The sequence below is a fragment of the Arachis hypogaea genome, chromosome 14, assembly GCF_003086295.3.
Source record: "Arachis hypogaea cultivar Tifrunner chromosome 14, arahy.Tifrunner.gnm2.J5K5, whole genome shotgun sequence".
In the NCBI taxonomy this organism is placed as follows: domain Eukaryota; kingdom Viridiplantae; phylum Streptophyta; class Magnoliopsida; order Fabales; family Fabaceae; genus Arachis; species Arachis hypogaea.
Window position 1 is genome coordinate 130,237,020 of NC_092049.1, and position 15,429 is coordinate 130,252,448.

The 15,429-nt window shown below is 35.1% G+C and overlaps 1 protein-coding gene across 8 annotated transcripts; it reads right to left on the bottom strand.

Moving 5' to 3' along the window:
• Nucleotides 1–869: 869 nt before the first annotated feature.
• On the bottom strand, nucleotides 870–15,153 carry LOC112744160 (TMV resistance protein N). 8 transcript variants are annotated; one of them, XR_011871367.1, is made up of 7 exons: nucleotides 14,306–15,153; nucleotides 5,742–6,852; nucleotides 5,282–5,560; nucleotides 3,188–5,184; nucleotides 2,685–2,785; nucleotides 1,355–2,210; nucleotides 870–1,105 (listed from the first exon to the last, which is right to left on the bottom strand). XR_011871367.1 is itself a non-coding variant. In XM_072214993.1 (4 exons), exons 1-4 carry the CDS (start codon nucleotides 14,800–14,802, stop codon nucleotides 3,295–3,297), a joined length of 3,657 nt encoding a protein of 1,218 aa, XP_072071094.1. In that variant the 5' UTR covers nucleotides 14,803–15,153; the 3' UTR covers nucleotides 3,037–3,294. The 8 variants fall into 8 exon arrangements, 2 of the variants coding, with proteins under 2 accessions (XP_072071094.1, XP_025649470.1); XR_003172682.3 differs by lacking the exon at nucleotides 870–1,105 and having other exon boundaries at nucleotides 1,619–2,341; XR_011871368.1 differs by lacking the exons at nucleotides 870–1,105; nucleotides 1,355–2,210 and adding an exon at nucleotides 2,354–2,531.
• Nucleotides 15,154–15,429: the final 276 nt, after the last annotated feature.

Genomic DNA, 15,429 nt, shown 5'->3' on the forward strand with positions numbered 1-15,429 from the left:
TCACCGAAGGATCATCTCGATTATCTTGTCTTTGGAGGTCATCTTCCCTTACCGAAAGATCATTCCCTCAATTCTTTAATCAATGCACATAATATTATTATTATAATGCATAATGCGTATAAAGAAAAGAGACATTATATCATGTCGTACAATGCTAATATCTATATTAAAAAATATTTAAAAAATGTGAAAATGTTATTAGCTTTCAAGAGTTATTCTCCTAACAAAATTAAATTTAGCTTTTGGAAAAGGGCCATACCTTTCTTCTCTCCCAAAGTTGATCACTTCATCGATCACATCATCTTCAAATATATTTGTCTCACATAAATCCATTATCTCAGCTCTTTTGTTCATGTCAAACACTTAACTATCAAAGTTCTTGCAACAGATTATAAATTGTTTCAGCACTTGAGTTAATAATTATCTGCATTAATCCTTCATAAAACTTCATCATACATATTTTAAATTTATATATCATTTTCCTCAACATGTCACGAGATTTTTATTTATAAAAGAAGTTACAGCAGTGGAGGAGAAATACAATGATTCCTCCAATGCCATGAAACTTTATAGAGCATAATTAATTACATATATTAGCTTGAAGCAACAAAATTTCCTAATAAATCCATGCCTTTTCAATCTATGTATCTTACCTTCAGAAAAATATGTTGTTCAAATCTCTACTTTATGAGATACCTATCCAAGTTTGCAATTTACCAGTAACTTAATATTGAAGTGTACAGCATGCATGGTACATTCAATCTATGATTACGAGATCAACATTAACATATCTTTTAGTAATTTCACAAAATGAAAATTTTAATTTTTTATCCTTCATACCATGATTATAAGAGGGAAAAAATCTTACATCAATATTAAGATCACAATTCATTTTCAACAACAATAAGATTAGAAGTTTTCAAATTAAAGGAGGATACAAAATCAAAACTAGAAAGGTTCCTACACTGCAAATCCTTTGATACAATTCAAGATGAACTTGGTTGAAAAATGGAAGATATAAAGGTATCTGGGCACAGAGAGTTGCTTTTGTCCAATGTGTATTCTTTTCTTTGAAAGCTGGACCTTTTTTGGAAAGAAAAGATGTCTGCAAATTGAAAACATGCAGTTGTTTTAAGAAACGAATCAGCATATTAAAGGTTTATCAAGTAAGAACTTCAAATAATGTGTGATTAAAAATTAGTTGTTTATCAAACAGTATTCAAAGTTCTATGAGGTACATCAAAGACATAGACCGCAGAACCCGACAGCATATAGGTAATTCTTTATCAATAATCGCAGATCGAAACAACTGGAAACATAAAAGAATGGCAACTAATTTGACATTGGTACTTACCATGGGCTGCAGATTTTCTCCTTCACTCTCTAATGAATCTGAATCTGTCACGTCATGCTTGCCAAGTCTCACTCGTTGCCGCAGCAACATAAAATTCAAAACATTGTCAATCTCAAGCTATCTACCTAAAAACCCTCCAACCCAATTAAAAAGTCCCTATAACCCCATTGTAACAATTTACACATGAAACCAAAGATTAAATTTTGTCCTCAAGATATTCAAGGAGAAAAGAAAAAAAAAAGGTAGAAAAGCCATCACACTCAAATACAACCTCCAAATGCTCAATTCATATTCCTCCCCAACCTATCCCTCTTTTTTCTCATATCCGCAATTTGAAAAAGAATTAAAACTAAAATACAAACTTCAAATAAACTCAAGATTTACATTTCTTTCTGGGTTCAAATGGAAGTTGAATGGATGCAGTGAGCTGTGTCAAAAGCTTCAAATATGAGGAACCATTTAGCTGAAGAGATCTAAGCTTGGCAATCATGCTCTTCCTCTTCTTCATACATTGGAGGGTCAACCACGAGCATCTTATTCCTAGAAGATGAAGAATGTGAAATGATGTCCATGTTCAGTTCAAGAGTTTCTTTTGTTTTCCCTGTTTGGGATTTTCTTTTCTTGAAATCTTGAATGTCTTGCTTAGTCACCCAACGTGCTCCAAATCTCTTTACTCGGATTTCATAATTACTGGGAAATAGCATTTGAAAGCGATTGTGTTGGCATAACAAGTGACTAAAATAGTAACGGTTCACGCAGATAATGCATAAATTATCTCCTCCATGCGACATGTTCAATAAACTCCCGTTGATGAATTCTTTACCATTGCAGATCATCGAAGGCTGTTCTTCCGAGTCTTTGTCAACATCAAATAGGAAAGAAAGAGCAAGTGCAATGGTTTCAGTTGAAGGGGAATTATATTTTGGCATGAAAAAAATGATAATCAGAAAAATCTTCAGGTTCACCTTGGCTGACCTGTTCCTGGGGCTGAATCAAAAGTTTAAAGTTTAAAACCCGAGATCTCGGCGACATTCATCATTGAAGTTATCATTGGTCAATCAGAGAATGTAAAGGTGATAAGCTTTGCACATTCTATATGTTCTCTAAGGGATGATGCATCGATTACCATGTCTAACAGATAAATTAAACAGTACTGATTTATCAAATCCCCAAGATACTGTATAAAACAAGAAACATAATGCAATACCCATTAACCTTTGATTCATATGGCAATCAAACATTAGTGATCAAAGTCATAACCCACAGAACTAGACAACATATAGGTTATTCTTTATCACTAATTGCAGATCAAAACAACTCTGAAACTTACAAGAATGGCAACTAAGTTGACATTGGTACCCTCCGTGGCCTGCAGATTTTCTTTTTCCCTCTTTAATGAATCTCAATCTGGGTTGTCAGACAAGTTCTATGCTGCAGCAACGAAAAATTCAAACCATTCTCAATCTCAAGCACCATCTTCTTAAAAATCCTCGAACCCAGTAAAAAAAATTATTGTAACCTCATTGGAGCAATTTACACATGAAACCAATATTAAAATATTTGTCCCAAGACATTCAAAAAAAAGCAAGCCCTCACGCATGAATTCAAATACAATCCCCAAATGCTCAATTCATATTCGTCCCCACCCATCTTCTTCCATATTCACAATTTGAAACACGCAATTTAACACAAAAACACATTCCCAGTAATCAGATAACATAAACTCTCCTCTATCAGAAACCAACATATTATTTTTCCTAAAAATAGAAAGAAAAAGAATTACAAACTAAAATGCAAAGTTCAAATAGCAATATTGATATTAAAAAGATTTACATTTTTATCTAGATGGATGCAATGAGCTGTGTCAAAAGCTTCAGATCTGGGGAACCATTTAGCTTGGCAATGATAGATGTAATATATTGAGAAAGGTGTGTCATGAGCTATGAGAACTGGGATGCAAAGGGAGGTGGGTCAGAGCTTTTGCGAGATGCCAAATGGTGGATAGGGCCCTCCGCTGTGGTGGCTCGCTCTTCCCCTTGTTCATATAGTGGAGGGGCAACCACAAGCATCTTATTCCTAGAAGTTGAAGAATGTGGGATCATGTCCATGTTCAGTTCAAGACTTGCTTTCCTTTTCCCAGTTTTTGATTTTGTTTTCTTGAAACCTTCAACGTCTTGCTTAGTCACCCAACGTGCTCCACATCTCTGTACTCGGATATCAAGATAGTCATTATCTCGATATAACAATTGGAAGCGATTGTGTTGGCATAACAGCTTACTAAAATAGTAACCCTTCACGCACACAATGAACAAATTATCTGAACCATCGAACACGTCTAAACTCTCGTTGATGAATTCTTTACCATTGCAGATCACCGATAGCATTTTTTCGTCAGCATCTTCTTCAATTTCAATTAGGAAACAGAGAGCAAGTGCGATGGTTTCAATTGAAGTGCAATTCTGCGGGAATGAGACTGATACTCCGTCATCTTCTTCCTGATGCTCAAACCATGCTGGAATTTCCTTCCTAGGGATCAACATTTGCAAGAAGTCTTCACGATCTTGGCTAGCTGATTCTGCAAAGCCACAACACGCCTTTGATATAACATCATCAACATTCGATGCATCCAGTGAATCACACCCCTGTGCGTCTAATTTTCTTAGACTTGATGGAAGCTCTGGTAAAACCTCCAATTCGGAGCAACCCCGTAATTTCAGACATGTAAGTCTGGGAAGTTGATGGATACTTATTGGAACTCTTAAAAACCAGTTCTGAGATAAATCCAATTCCGTCAACGATGCTAAGTGGACAATATCATAGGAAAGGGTCGCCTCTTCTCTAGATGAGCCAATATCGGAGGAAAGGGTCAGGCTACTCAAAGATGAGCTGTCACAATTGTCATAATCAGCTCTGACTGTGAGAGACTCTAACCCATCAGTTTTATCTGGAAGACCACCTAACACCAACTTTTTAAGGCCAACGAAACATCCAAGTGATAAGAGAAGACCAGTAATCTTGTCGCATCCACTTAAGTTCAACTCAGACACGCCAGCCAAATTTCCAAGCGTTGGGGGTAGCTCTTCTATACCTGTACGTATCAGAATAAGAATCCATAACTGTTTCATGCATTCCCCAAATTCTGGCAGTCTTCTCAAACTACTGCACCAGCTTAGATCTAGTTTCTCGAGTGAACTCATCTCCAATTTATCTCCAAGTGTTTCAAGACTCCAACATTCACGTAAATCCAATTCAACAATCCTCTCGTGGTGTGCGAGAGACGGGTGAATATAATTCAGCTTCTTGCATTTCCAAAGATTAAGTTTTTTAAGATTGGGAGCCCCAGAAAGATCTGGCAGTCTTCTCAAACTAGTGCACCACTCTAGATATAGTTTTTCGAGTGAACTCATCTCCAATTTATCTCCAAGTGTTTTAAGTCTATCACATCCCCTTAAATTCAATTCAACAAGCCTCTTGTGGTGTGCGAGAGACGGGTGAATATAATCCAGCATCTTGCATTCCCGAAGATTAAGTTTTTTAAGATTGGGAGCCCCTGAAAGATCTGGCAGTCTTCTCAAACTACTGCACCAGGTTAGATTTAGTATCTCGAGTGAACTCATCTCCAATTTATCTCCAAGTGTTTCAAGACTTCCACATTCGCTTAAATCCAATTCAACAAGCCTCTTGTGGTGTGCGAGAGACTGGTGAATATAATCCAGCTCCACGCATGCCGAAAGATTAAGTGTTTTAAGATTGGGAGCCCCAGAAAGATCTGGCGTTTGCTTCAGCTGCATGCACTTTGACAGATCCAAGTGCTCTAACTTTTCTAGAATCTGAAAAAACATAAAAAAAAAATATCACATGGTTAATATTTATGCTGGAAATGTTTATGTAATAAAATTTGATAGAACTGTTGATGAAAAGGTCTACCTTCTTTCCATCCCATAACTCTACAATTTCGCTACAAGACAGATCAATTTCAACAAGCTCATAGCGTTGATGATCTGTAAGGGGCAGAGTTTTCAGTGGACAACTAAACCAGCGAAATACCTTTAATGTACAAGGAATATCGCTGAGAATGGGAGCTCTCACGCCATCTAAAATGAGAAGCTTTAACTGGCACATTTTTGACAAAGATAAATCTCTCTGATTCACTTCAGTCTCGCTATACTCCTTACGTAGAACGATGCCATGAGCAGCTTTAGTTTTCTATACATACATGTAAATAAATAAATAAACAATTAAAAAAACCAATGAAAAAACTATACTGATTGAGATAACCACAAAAACGAAAAAATAGTTTTTAGTTATCTAGATATAATATCAAAGACATTGTCAAATCCTTATTTTAATTCTATGCATCCTATAGTTGAGAAAAAACGACACTCACCTCCTTTTGAGTAAGTACAAATTCAAGATCCTCCAAACACCACAATCTGCTACGGTTACAAGCATCATTCGGAGATTCCTGAACTACAATTTGTTTGCCCATTTCTTCAAGCAGATCATGCATCCCCAACCAATAATAATCATCATCATCATATTCGTCAATAGTGATCAATGATCTATTAATCAAAATATCAATACCGATTTCAGCATCATGACCACATCTTTTTAATTTCTCTGTTACATAATTTTTCTCATATCCTTTAAAGAAACAAGCAATATCTAGAAAAATATCCTTTTCTGTATCTTCTAAACCCTCATAGCTTATTTTCAATACATCAATAATTTCAGAATGTGAAGACTTCTTTATTCTTTCAATAGCACTATACCAAACCGCAATAGTAGGTCTACCATAAAGATAGGAACCCAATACTTTAAGTGCCAATGGAAGACCACCACTGTACTTGACCACTTCTTCAGACAAATCCAAAAACCCTTCTGTAGGCTCCTCCTGTTTAAAGGCTTTCAGACAAAAGAGGTTAAGGGCTTCACTTTTCACTAACCCTTCAACCTTATAAGTTTCATGCACCTCTGGTCCCTTTAGCACCTCTACGTCTCTAGTTGTAATTATTATTCTGCTCCCAGGACCAAACCAATCTTGCTCCCCAGCCAAATCCTCTAATTGTTTTTCATGATTTACATCATCAACAACAAGAAGTACCTTTTTGAGACGTAAAGAGTTTTGAATTATTTTCCTCCCCTCATACTTGTTATAAACAGCATTTGAACTTATATTCATTTGATCAAGAAGTTGCTTTTGTATGTCAGTAATATCTTTTTTCTCACATTGCTCCCTTACATCGGCAAGAAAGCAAGTAACTTCAAATCTACTTCGAATGGTTTCAAAGACAACTCTAGCAATAGTGGTCTTACCCATGCCGCCCATTCCCCATATGCCTATAAAGCGAACATCATTCAATCCAAGGCCTATGAGAGTAATCACTTGTTCCACTCTTGAATTAATCCCCACAAGATTCTTCATTGAAGATGGCAACTTAGGAATCAATATTTCAAATATATGTTGAGCAATATTTTCCACAAGTACTGCTTCGTCCCTGTTCAGGGAAAGAGAATTTCTTTGTAATATAGCAACTTCTTTTATTATAAAAAAGAAATTTTGTAATAAGATAAAGGAAGACGCAAAACAAAACAACTGAAGTTTACAAAAACAATTTTCTTTTACAAAATTTATTTGAAATAATAAGCTATATATATTTTCCAGGTAATTTATTCATTTGATATAGCTTTTTATAAATTTAATTTAATTTGATACTTGATTCATTGAATCTAATTTTTATTATATAAAATTGATACAAATCTATTATAAAATGACTTTATGACATATTGGTTTCTATGATTGTGCCGCATCATCAGCAATTTTGTATACATGGTAATTTTACAATTTTGCAAAATAAAAATTAGAAATTCTATATAGTAATAATACAAAAGTAATTAAATTTAATACCTATTATTATTCCATTAAATTAAGAAGTAACGATTAAATATAATTAATATCTATATTAAAACTATATTAATAACAATTTTTAGTTACAAATATTTAAAGTGCATAATAACACAACAATATTTGTTTATTATGGATATATTCTAATATATCATTATTAATAAAGTATAGAGGTAATGACTAAATTAGTACCCGAAAGATTCAAATGCTAACATTTTGGTACCCGACTTTTGTTATTGACAAAATAGTCTCTAAAAAATTTTAAAATTTGACAAGCGTATCCCCGAATTCGCCAGAGCAAATCTCTGACAAACACAATGCTGACATGGCCACCGTATTTTGGTGACATGGCAAACCACCCCTCAAATCCTAAGCTCTCCCTCCCCAATGCAGACTCCTCCTCCATCTCCCTCCCCATCGCAGCCCTCCCCTACCCAACCTAGCCCCCCTCCCCTCCCCCTCCATCCCCATTGCAGCCCCCAACACACTCTTCCCTTTCCTTTCTCTCCCCATCGCAGCCCCCTTCCCTTTCCCTCTCCATCGTTGCTCCCTTCCCTCTCCCTCCTATCGCAGATCATATAAAGGCACAGATAGAAGCATGCACAAATGAACACAATATCACAATTCAAATTACAATCTACCAATACCATTTATATTTCTTTCTAAATGTATTACAATATTCCATCAATTACATTAAAAAAAATAGAAAAAGAAAAAATCCACCTACAAACCCCCCAAATTTCTTACCAAGATGATCATGTAAAGCACTCTTATCAATCCCTTGGTGATGGTAACTTTTGCAAACAGTAAAAAATATTCTGCACCAACAATTCTACTAAATTCATAATGACCAACACACCCACAATAACCGTGAAAAACTGCATAAACGAGTTCTGTGTATCAATTGCTATAATAAATAAAACCAAGAAAATCCTGAAGACAGTTACATATAAACATCAAAAGCGTGACTCAGAGGTAAGTGATGAACAAACGCTTGAAGATTTTGGGGATTGCAGAGATGGTGGAGGAAAAGGAGACAACTTTGTTGGTATAGAGGGAAGTGACGGTAAAGATGGCGGCGGCAGTAGAGAGGAGAGAGAAGGCGAAGAGGAAGAAAAGGTAACAGATTTATGGGATGTTCAGAAATTGTAGCTTCTTCTTCTTCTTCTTCATATTCTCGTCCTGTTCTTCTCTGATCTGAGAGAGAGAATCGAAAGTTTTGCTTTGTAGTTGCTTTGAAAGGATGGAATTTTGAGATATTAGATTGTTGTTCTTTTTTATTACAGAAATGAGATGAAATGAGATGATATGATATGAGAGGGAGGGAGAGGGAAGGAGCTGCGATGGAGTGCGATGGAGAGGAAAAGGGAAAGGGAAAGGGAAAGGGAAAGGGGGTTACGATGAGGGAGGGGGAGGGATTAGGGTTTGGAATAATATTTTTAATTATAAATTCCAACTCAAAATAAATTTCTCTTGTCAGCAAAAACCGGTGAACACGTAAGCATCTTACTCGCCGGAGTCATGGTCCGGCAAGCACCAGGACACGCTTGACAAATTTTTAAAACATTCAGGTACTATTTTGTCAATAACAATAGTCAGGTACTAAAATGTCAGCGTTTGAATCTTTCGGGTACTAATTTGGTCATTACCTTTAAAGTATATTTATAATGTTCTACATTTTTTATATTTTTATTTTCAATTGTTTTTTTTTAATTATCTCCAAAATCCAAATACACTAAAAAAAAACTTCAAAATTACACTATACAATACCATTAACTCGAAAATATCAATAAACAAATAAAATTTGTTTTTCAAAATCTGAATGATTGTTTATGGAAAATATTCACACAATAAATGAAAAAAAAAAAACTTATATTTTCTTAGTCTTAATTATATTTAAATTTTTTATGATAAAGTATAATAGTATATAAGAAGCCAACGAGATATAGCTTAAATGACATAGTCTTTCCTCCTTGCTTAGAGATTTCGAATTCGAGTCTCACTCCTAATTTTAAAAAAAAAAATAGTATATAAAAAATTCTTCTATTATATAAAATTATTAGAAAACACACATAAGACAATATTTAAGAAAGTAGCCAACTTTACAAAACTTTTGTTGTTATATATTTTCTTTTGGTTTAAAATAATTATATTAAATTATATATAAATTATAAATATTTTTACAAATAAGTATAAAAATTTAATATTAATCCATATATTATCTAACTAATTTATAAACAATATAATACTTTTAAATTTATTTTATATAGTATAATTAATTTAGTTCTTTTTCCGAGTCTTATTCTAGTTATTATTAGTTAGGTGACATACTAACAAACCGTATTATACCAAAGTATTTTTGGTTATATAAATCATCATAAAAAATTAATGACTCTTGATATCTATTTATGCCTATTAAGAAACAAAAAAGGATAATACAATATATATTTTTGAGAAATACTCCAAATTAGTTTTTAAAAATTTTGTAGTTTGACATTTTAATTTTTAACAAATTTTAATTACTAAATTAGTCTCTAAATTTTTATTCCGATAAACAAATCAATTCTCACATAAGATCATTTATTTGTATGGAAGAACTCATCTTAGAATTTAAAAAATTTTTAGGGATCATTTTTTTTATTATTAAATAACAATATGCATTGATTTGTCTAATTTTTTTATCAAAATTTAAGACGATGATTATGTCTAATAAAATATAAAGTTAGAGACTGGTTTAATGGTTAAAATTTGCTGAGAATTAAATTTTTCTGACAATTTTTTTTTAGGACAAATTTGGGATATTACGTTGCATTTTTAGCATTCATTGTCAATATCATTCTATTGTGATTGATTCCATGCCTCCATGGTGTTATCATATTATTTTATTATTAGCTAATTTCGAGAGCTTTATTTCATATGTAATTCAAGAAGAAAATTATGGTAGATTAAAATAACCATATATAATTATTATTCCATGATTATATTTGAATTAAAATTTATAATAATTCGTTCATATTGTGATTTTTTTTTTTTACTAAAAACAAACAGACTCGAATATGCGATTTTTAAGTGAATAGAGAGATTATACTATTTGAACTATAGTTCGTTGGCTTGTTCAATTGTATCTACATTGAAGAAGAAAAGAAATTATTCCATATATTACTATAAATTTTAATTCAAATATTTATTTTTTCTAAGAAAGATCCACTAAAGATTGATTTGTTTAACTGAATGAAAAAAATCAAAAACCTAATTTGATAATAAAATTTTTTTCTAAGGACTAAAATATTCAACTAAAATTTTTTTAGAAATTGATTCAATTAATGTATTAAACTCCGCCTATGTTACACTTGCGGTACATAGCTGGTCCCAAGCCCGGATAAAGGAGGAGGGTTGTGTTAGGTCTTCGGCAACCAACATAAAAATATAGCCGAACCCCCATAACATGAATCAAAGACATTATTGCGCTAAAGCTAGGTCGTTGCCCGGAAGCAACGCGCCGTATGGCTCGAGTACGGTGTCAAAGCAAGAGCCGCTGCATCGGTGCCCGGATGTAGTGTTAAATGAGCAAGGGTTCTCGCGTTTTCGTGAACGGACGAGGGTAAATAAGCTAGTTCACAAAGTAAAAGGTAAAGGTCGAAGCGACAGAAGGTTGAGATTTGGGACATGGAACATAGGCACTCTAACAGGAAAGTCCATGGAGGTGGTGGACACCATGACAAGGAGGAAGATTAACATTATGTGCCTACAAGAAACGAAATGGGTTGGTGCAAAGGCTAGGGAGTTGGATACTTCTGGTTTCAAACTTTGGTATACAGGAAAGGTGAAGAATAAGAATGGGGTTGGAATAATTGTAGATAAGCAGTGGAAGAAGGACGTAGTGGATGTCAAGAGGGTGGGAGATCGGATCATCTCTATCAAACTTGTGGTGGAGGGAGGTGCTTTCCATGTGGTTAGCGCCTATGCACCGCAAGTGGGTTCGGACGAACAACACAAGATAAGGTTTTGGGAGGATCTAGAGAGTTTGGTTCAAGGCATACCTTTGGGAGATAAGATTTTCTTAGGAGGAGATTTAAATGGCCATGTTGGGAGAGAAGTGACTGGATATGGGAGTATTCACGGAGGCCATGGTTTCGGGGTGATCAATGCCGAGGGTAAAACTATTTTGGACTTTTCCTCGACCTTTGATCTTCTCATCGCAAATACATGTTTTAAAAAGAGAGACGAACATCTTATAACCTATAAGAGTGGCATGACAAGCTCTCAAATCGACTTCTTCTTGTTGAGGAGAGTTGACCGAAAATTTTGCATTAACTGTAAAATTATCCCGGGAGAGAGTTTGACAACACAACATAGGGTGCTCATCATGGATTTTCGCGTTGAGCAAAAGTTGAAGAAAAGACATCATACGAAGAACCCAAGGACAAGGTGGTGGCGGATGAAAGGTGAGGAACAAAGAAGCTTTCTAAGACGGGTAGGAGAAGAGGCAAAGTGGGATGGGAATGGAAGCGCGGAAGAGATGTGGAGGGAGATGGCAGAAGTTATTAGAAGAACAGCAAAAGAAAGTTTTGGTGAATCTAAAGGAATAGGACCAAGAGACAAGGAGTCCTGGTGGTGGAATGCGAGTATACAAGAAAAGATAAAGACAAAAAGGGAATGCTTTAAAGAGTGGTCTTTATGCCGCAATGCAGATAATTGGGAAAAATATAAGGCGGCTAAGAAAGAGACAAAAGTGGCTGTAAGTGAAGCAAGAACAAGAGCATATGAGGGTCTCTACCAGTCTTTGGGCACGAAAGAAGGAGAAAAATGTATATATAGAATCGCAAAGAGTCGGGAAAGAAGAACGAGAGATTTGGATCAGGTTAAGTGCATAAAGGATAAGGATGGAAAGGTATTGGATCAAGAGGAGAAGATTAATGAAAGGTGGAAGAGCTATTTCTACGAGTTATTTAATGAGGGACAGAAGACTCTTCCGAGCCTTGGTCGATTATGCACAAGGGAAGAAGATCAAAACTTTGACTACTATCGAAGGATTCGAGACTTCGAGGTAAAAGAGGCTCTAAAGCAGATGAAAAATGGCAGGACAGTAGGACCTGATAATATCCCGATTGAGGTTTGGAAGGGTCTTGGAGAAAAATGCATCAACTGGTTAACCATGTTTTTTAATGAGATTTTAAGGTCAAAGAAGATGCCTGATGACTGGAGAAAGAGTACCTTGGTACCTATCTACAAGAATAAGGGGGATATACAAAGTTGCGGAAACTATAGAGGAATTAAGCTTATGAGTCATACTATGAAGTTATGGGAAAGGGTGATAGAACGGAGGTTGAGAAAAGAGACACAAGTAACAGAGAACCAATTTGGATTTATACCAGGCAGATCTAGCACTGAAGCGATATACCTATTAAGAAGGATGATGGAGAAGTATCGTAGTAATAAAAGGGATCTACATATGGTGTTTATTGATTTGGAAAAAGCGTATGATAGGGTACCAAGGGAGGTCTTATGGAAGGTTTTAGAAAAGAGGAGAGTAAGGATCGCATATATTCGGGCAATTAAAGACATGTATGATGGGGCCACAACTAGTGTGAAGACTCAAGGTGGTGTGATAGAGAAATTCCCTATTGGTATAGGATTACACCAGGGATCATCCTCAAGTACATACCTTTTCACATTAGTCTTGGAAGTACTCACAGAGCACATCCAAGAGCCTGTGTCATGGTGCATGCTTTTTGCCGATGATATCGTCCTTATGGGAGAGTCAAGGGAAGACCTAAATAAGAAGTTGGAGTTATGGAGAGAAGCTCTAGAAGTGTATGGTCTGCGCATAAGCCGTAGCAAGACGGAATATATGGAATGTAAGTTCAGTCTGAGAAGGGAAAACCCCAATATAGAGGTGAAGATTGGAGAAAACATCCTGCGAAAAGTTAAAAGTTTTAAGTATCTTGGGTGCATCATATAGGATAATGGAGAGATTGAACAGGATGTAAATCATAGGATCCAAGCAGATTGGTCAAAATGGCAGAGTGCATCTGGTTTTATATGCGACAAAAAAGTGCCTTTAAAACTTAAAGGTAAATTCTATCGCACCACTATAAGACCGGTTATGCTGTATGGTACGGAGTGTTGGGCGGCTAAAGGGGAGCACGAACATAAGCTGAGTGTGGCAGAGATGAAGATGTTGAGATGGATGAGTGGTCATACGCGATTGGATAAAATAAAGAATGAAGATATAAGGGAGAGAGTTGGAGTAGCACCCATTGTGGAAAAGATGGTTGAATCGCGTCTCAGGTGGTTTGGACATGTGAGAAGAAGACCGATAGAACATCCAGTCAGGAGGGTGGATGAGATGGAAGATGGACAAAGGGCGAAAGGTAGAGGAAGACCTAAGAAGACCATCCATGAGGTGGTCAAACGAAATCTACATGTAAACGGTCTCTCTGTAGACATGATACATGACAGAGCACAATGGCGTCGTTTGATTCATGTAGCCGACCCCACTTAGTGGGACAAAGCTTTGTTGTTGTTGTTTGTTGTTGATTCAATTAATGTATTACTCTAAAGTCTAAACTATGAATGTAGGGTAGATATGGTTTAAATCTATTTTGACAAAAAAAAATCATAGGAACCAGAATATAATTTGTTATAATTTACTTTTATTTTTCAATTAAAAATTGATATGTTTGTACAAAAAATTTAAACATTGTGGCTAATTTTTAGTAGTATACTGTTACCATCGTTGTTTAAAATTTGCACTCTATTTGGTTTAGAAAAATATTTAAAATGTAGTATTATAAAATAATAATAATATTATATAATATTAAGAGTAATATCTCTTATCGATCTTAAAAAATTTTTAGTGAAACATTTTAATTATGCCATTTACTGGAGCAATTTTAACAAGCAGATCTATGTTATTTGTTAAAAATGGTACCTATAATGATTGCAGTTTTGTTTACAGGGATATAGAACTAAAAGTTTGAACATGTATAGCAGATAAATTGTAGTAATAACAAGAGTAATAAGTCAATGACTAGTTAGCTTACTGATTTTTGGAGGTCCAACCAGAATGAGCAGCAACTTCTGTTAGCGCATCTCTCCATCTTTTGATCTTCTCACGGTTATATCTCTGTTCGTGTTTCTTGAAAGCTTCATGAAAGGTTCCTATTTGGTGCCTCACATCACAAGGCTCCACATCGTAGAACACGGGCACGATCTGTTGTCCCACCTTGTTGTTGCACTCCATGATTTTTTGGAGCTCATCCAAGCACCAACTGGAGGAAGCGTAGTCCGGTGAGAAAACAATAACTGCAAACATCGACTCTTCAATTGCTTTGAGGAGTTCTTTTGAAATAACATCGCCTTTGCGAAGGTTTTGGTCATCTTTGTAGGTTGTGATTCCTTTCCTATTGAGGGCCGCATAGAGATGGCCAGTGAAACCTGTGCGAGTGTCTTTCCCTCTGAAACTCAAGAACACGTGATAGGTGCATGATCTTGATGGTGGTGGTAGTGGGATTGAAGTGGAAGAAGAGGCGGACGCCATATGTTTGAAGTTTGAAGAAGTGTATGTATGTGCTGAACAAGAGTTGTGGTTATTAACACTAAACAGTTAATTAATAACATCAATTAAGAAACTCTTTGTGAAGAGAGAAAGAAAAGTCAGCGGAAGCTGCTGGGTAGTGATGAAGGAGACACAAAGTTGAGAGGGCAATGATGAATACTGAAGACGCGTGATCAGTGATAGTGGTACACCTTTTATTTGTTTATGTCTCAAAGATTTTTACTAGTGTCTATTTTATTACTACTTCCTCTGTTTCACTTATTTTTATACTCACTAATGATTTATTATTTCACTGTCAGAACTCATAACATAAATGGTGAATTACAATGCCCGAGACCATTAGATTATGTTTGAATAAGGCATTACAAAATTCTTTTATTTACATGTAATGAAACTATTACATGTATTTATAAGTTTCTTTGTATGAGACGAAGTAATTATATTTAAAACTTGATTCGTTTGAAAAAAAATTAACCGTACAGCTATAATTGATTTTAGTTTAATTTACTCTGTTAGTCATGTTAGGTAAAATCAATTAGAATATCAATCAATTTCGATAACCTATTATCTAAAAACTCATTTTTACTCTCTTCTTAGGATTAAAAAAGA

Bases quoted from the DNA above. Each gene is read 5' to 3' on its own strand.
- LOC112744160 (XM_025793685.3), bottom strand. From the start codon at position 14,802: ATGGCGTCCGCCTCTTCTTCCACTTCAATCCCACTACCACCACCATCA. The intron at 5,561-5,741 runs GTGAGTGTCGTT...ATGTATGTATAG, and splicing joins TTGTACTTACTCAAAAGGAG to AAAACTAAAGCTGCTCATGG. The intron at 5,185-5,281 runs GTAGACCTTTTC...ATGTTTTTTCAG, and splicing joins AGTTATGGGATGGAAAGAAG to ATTCTAGAAAAGTTAGAGCA.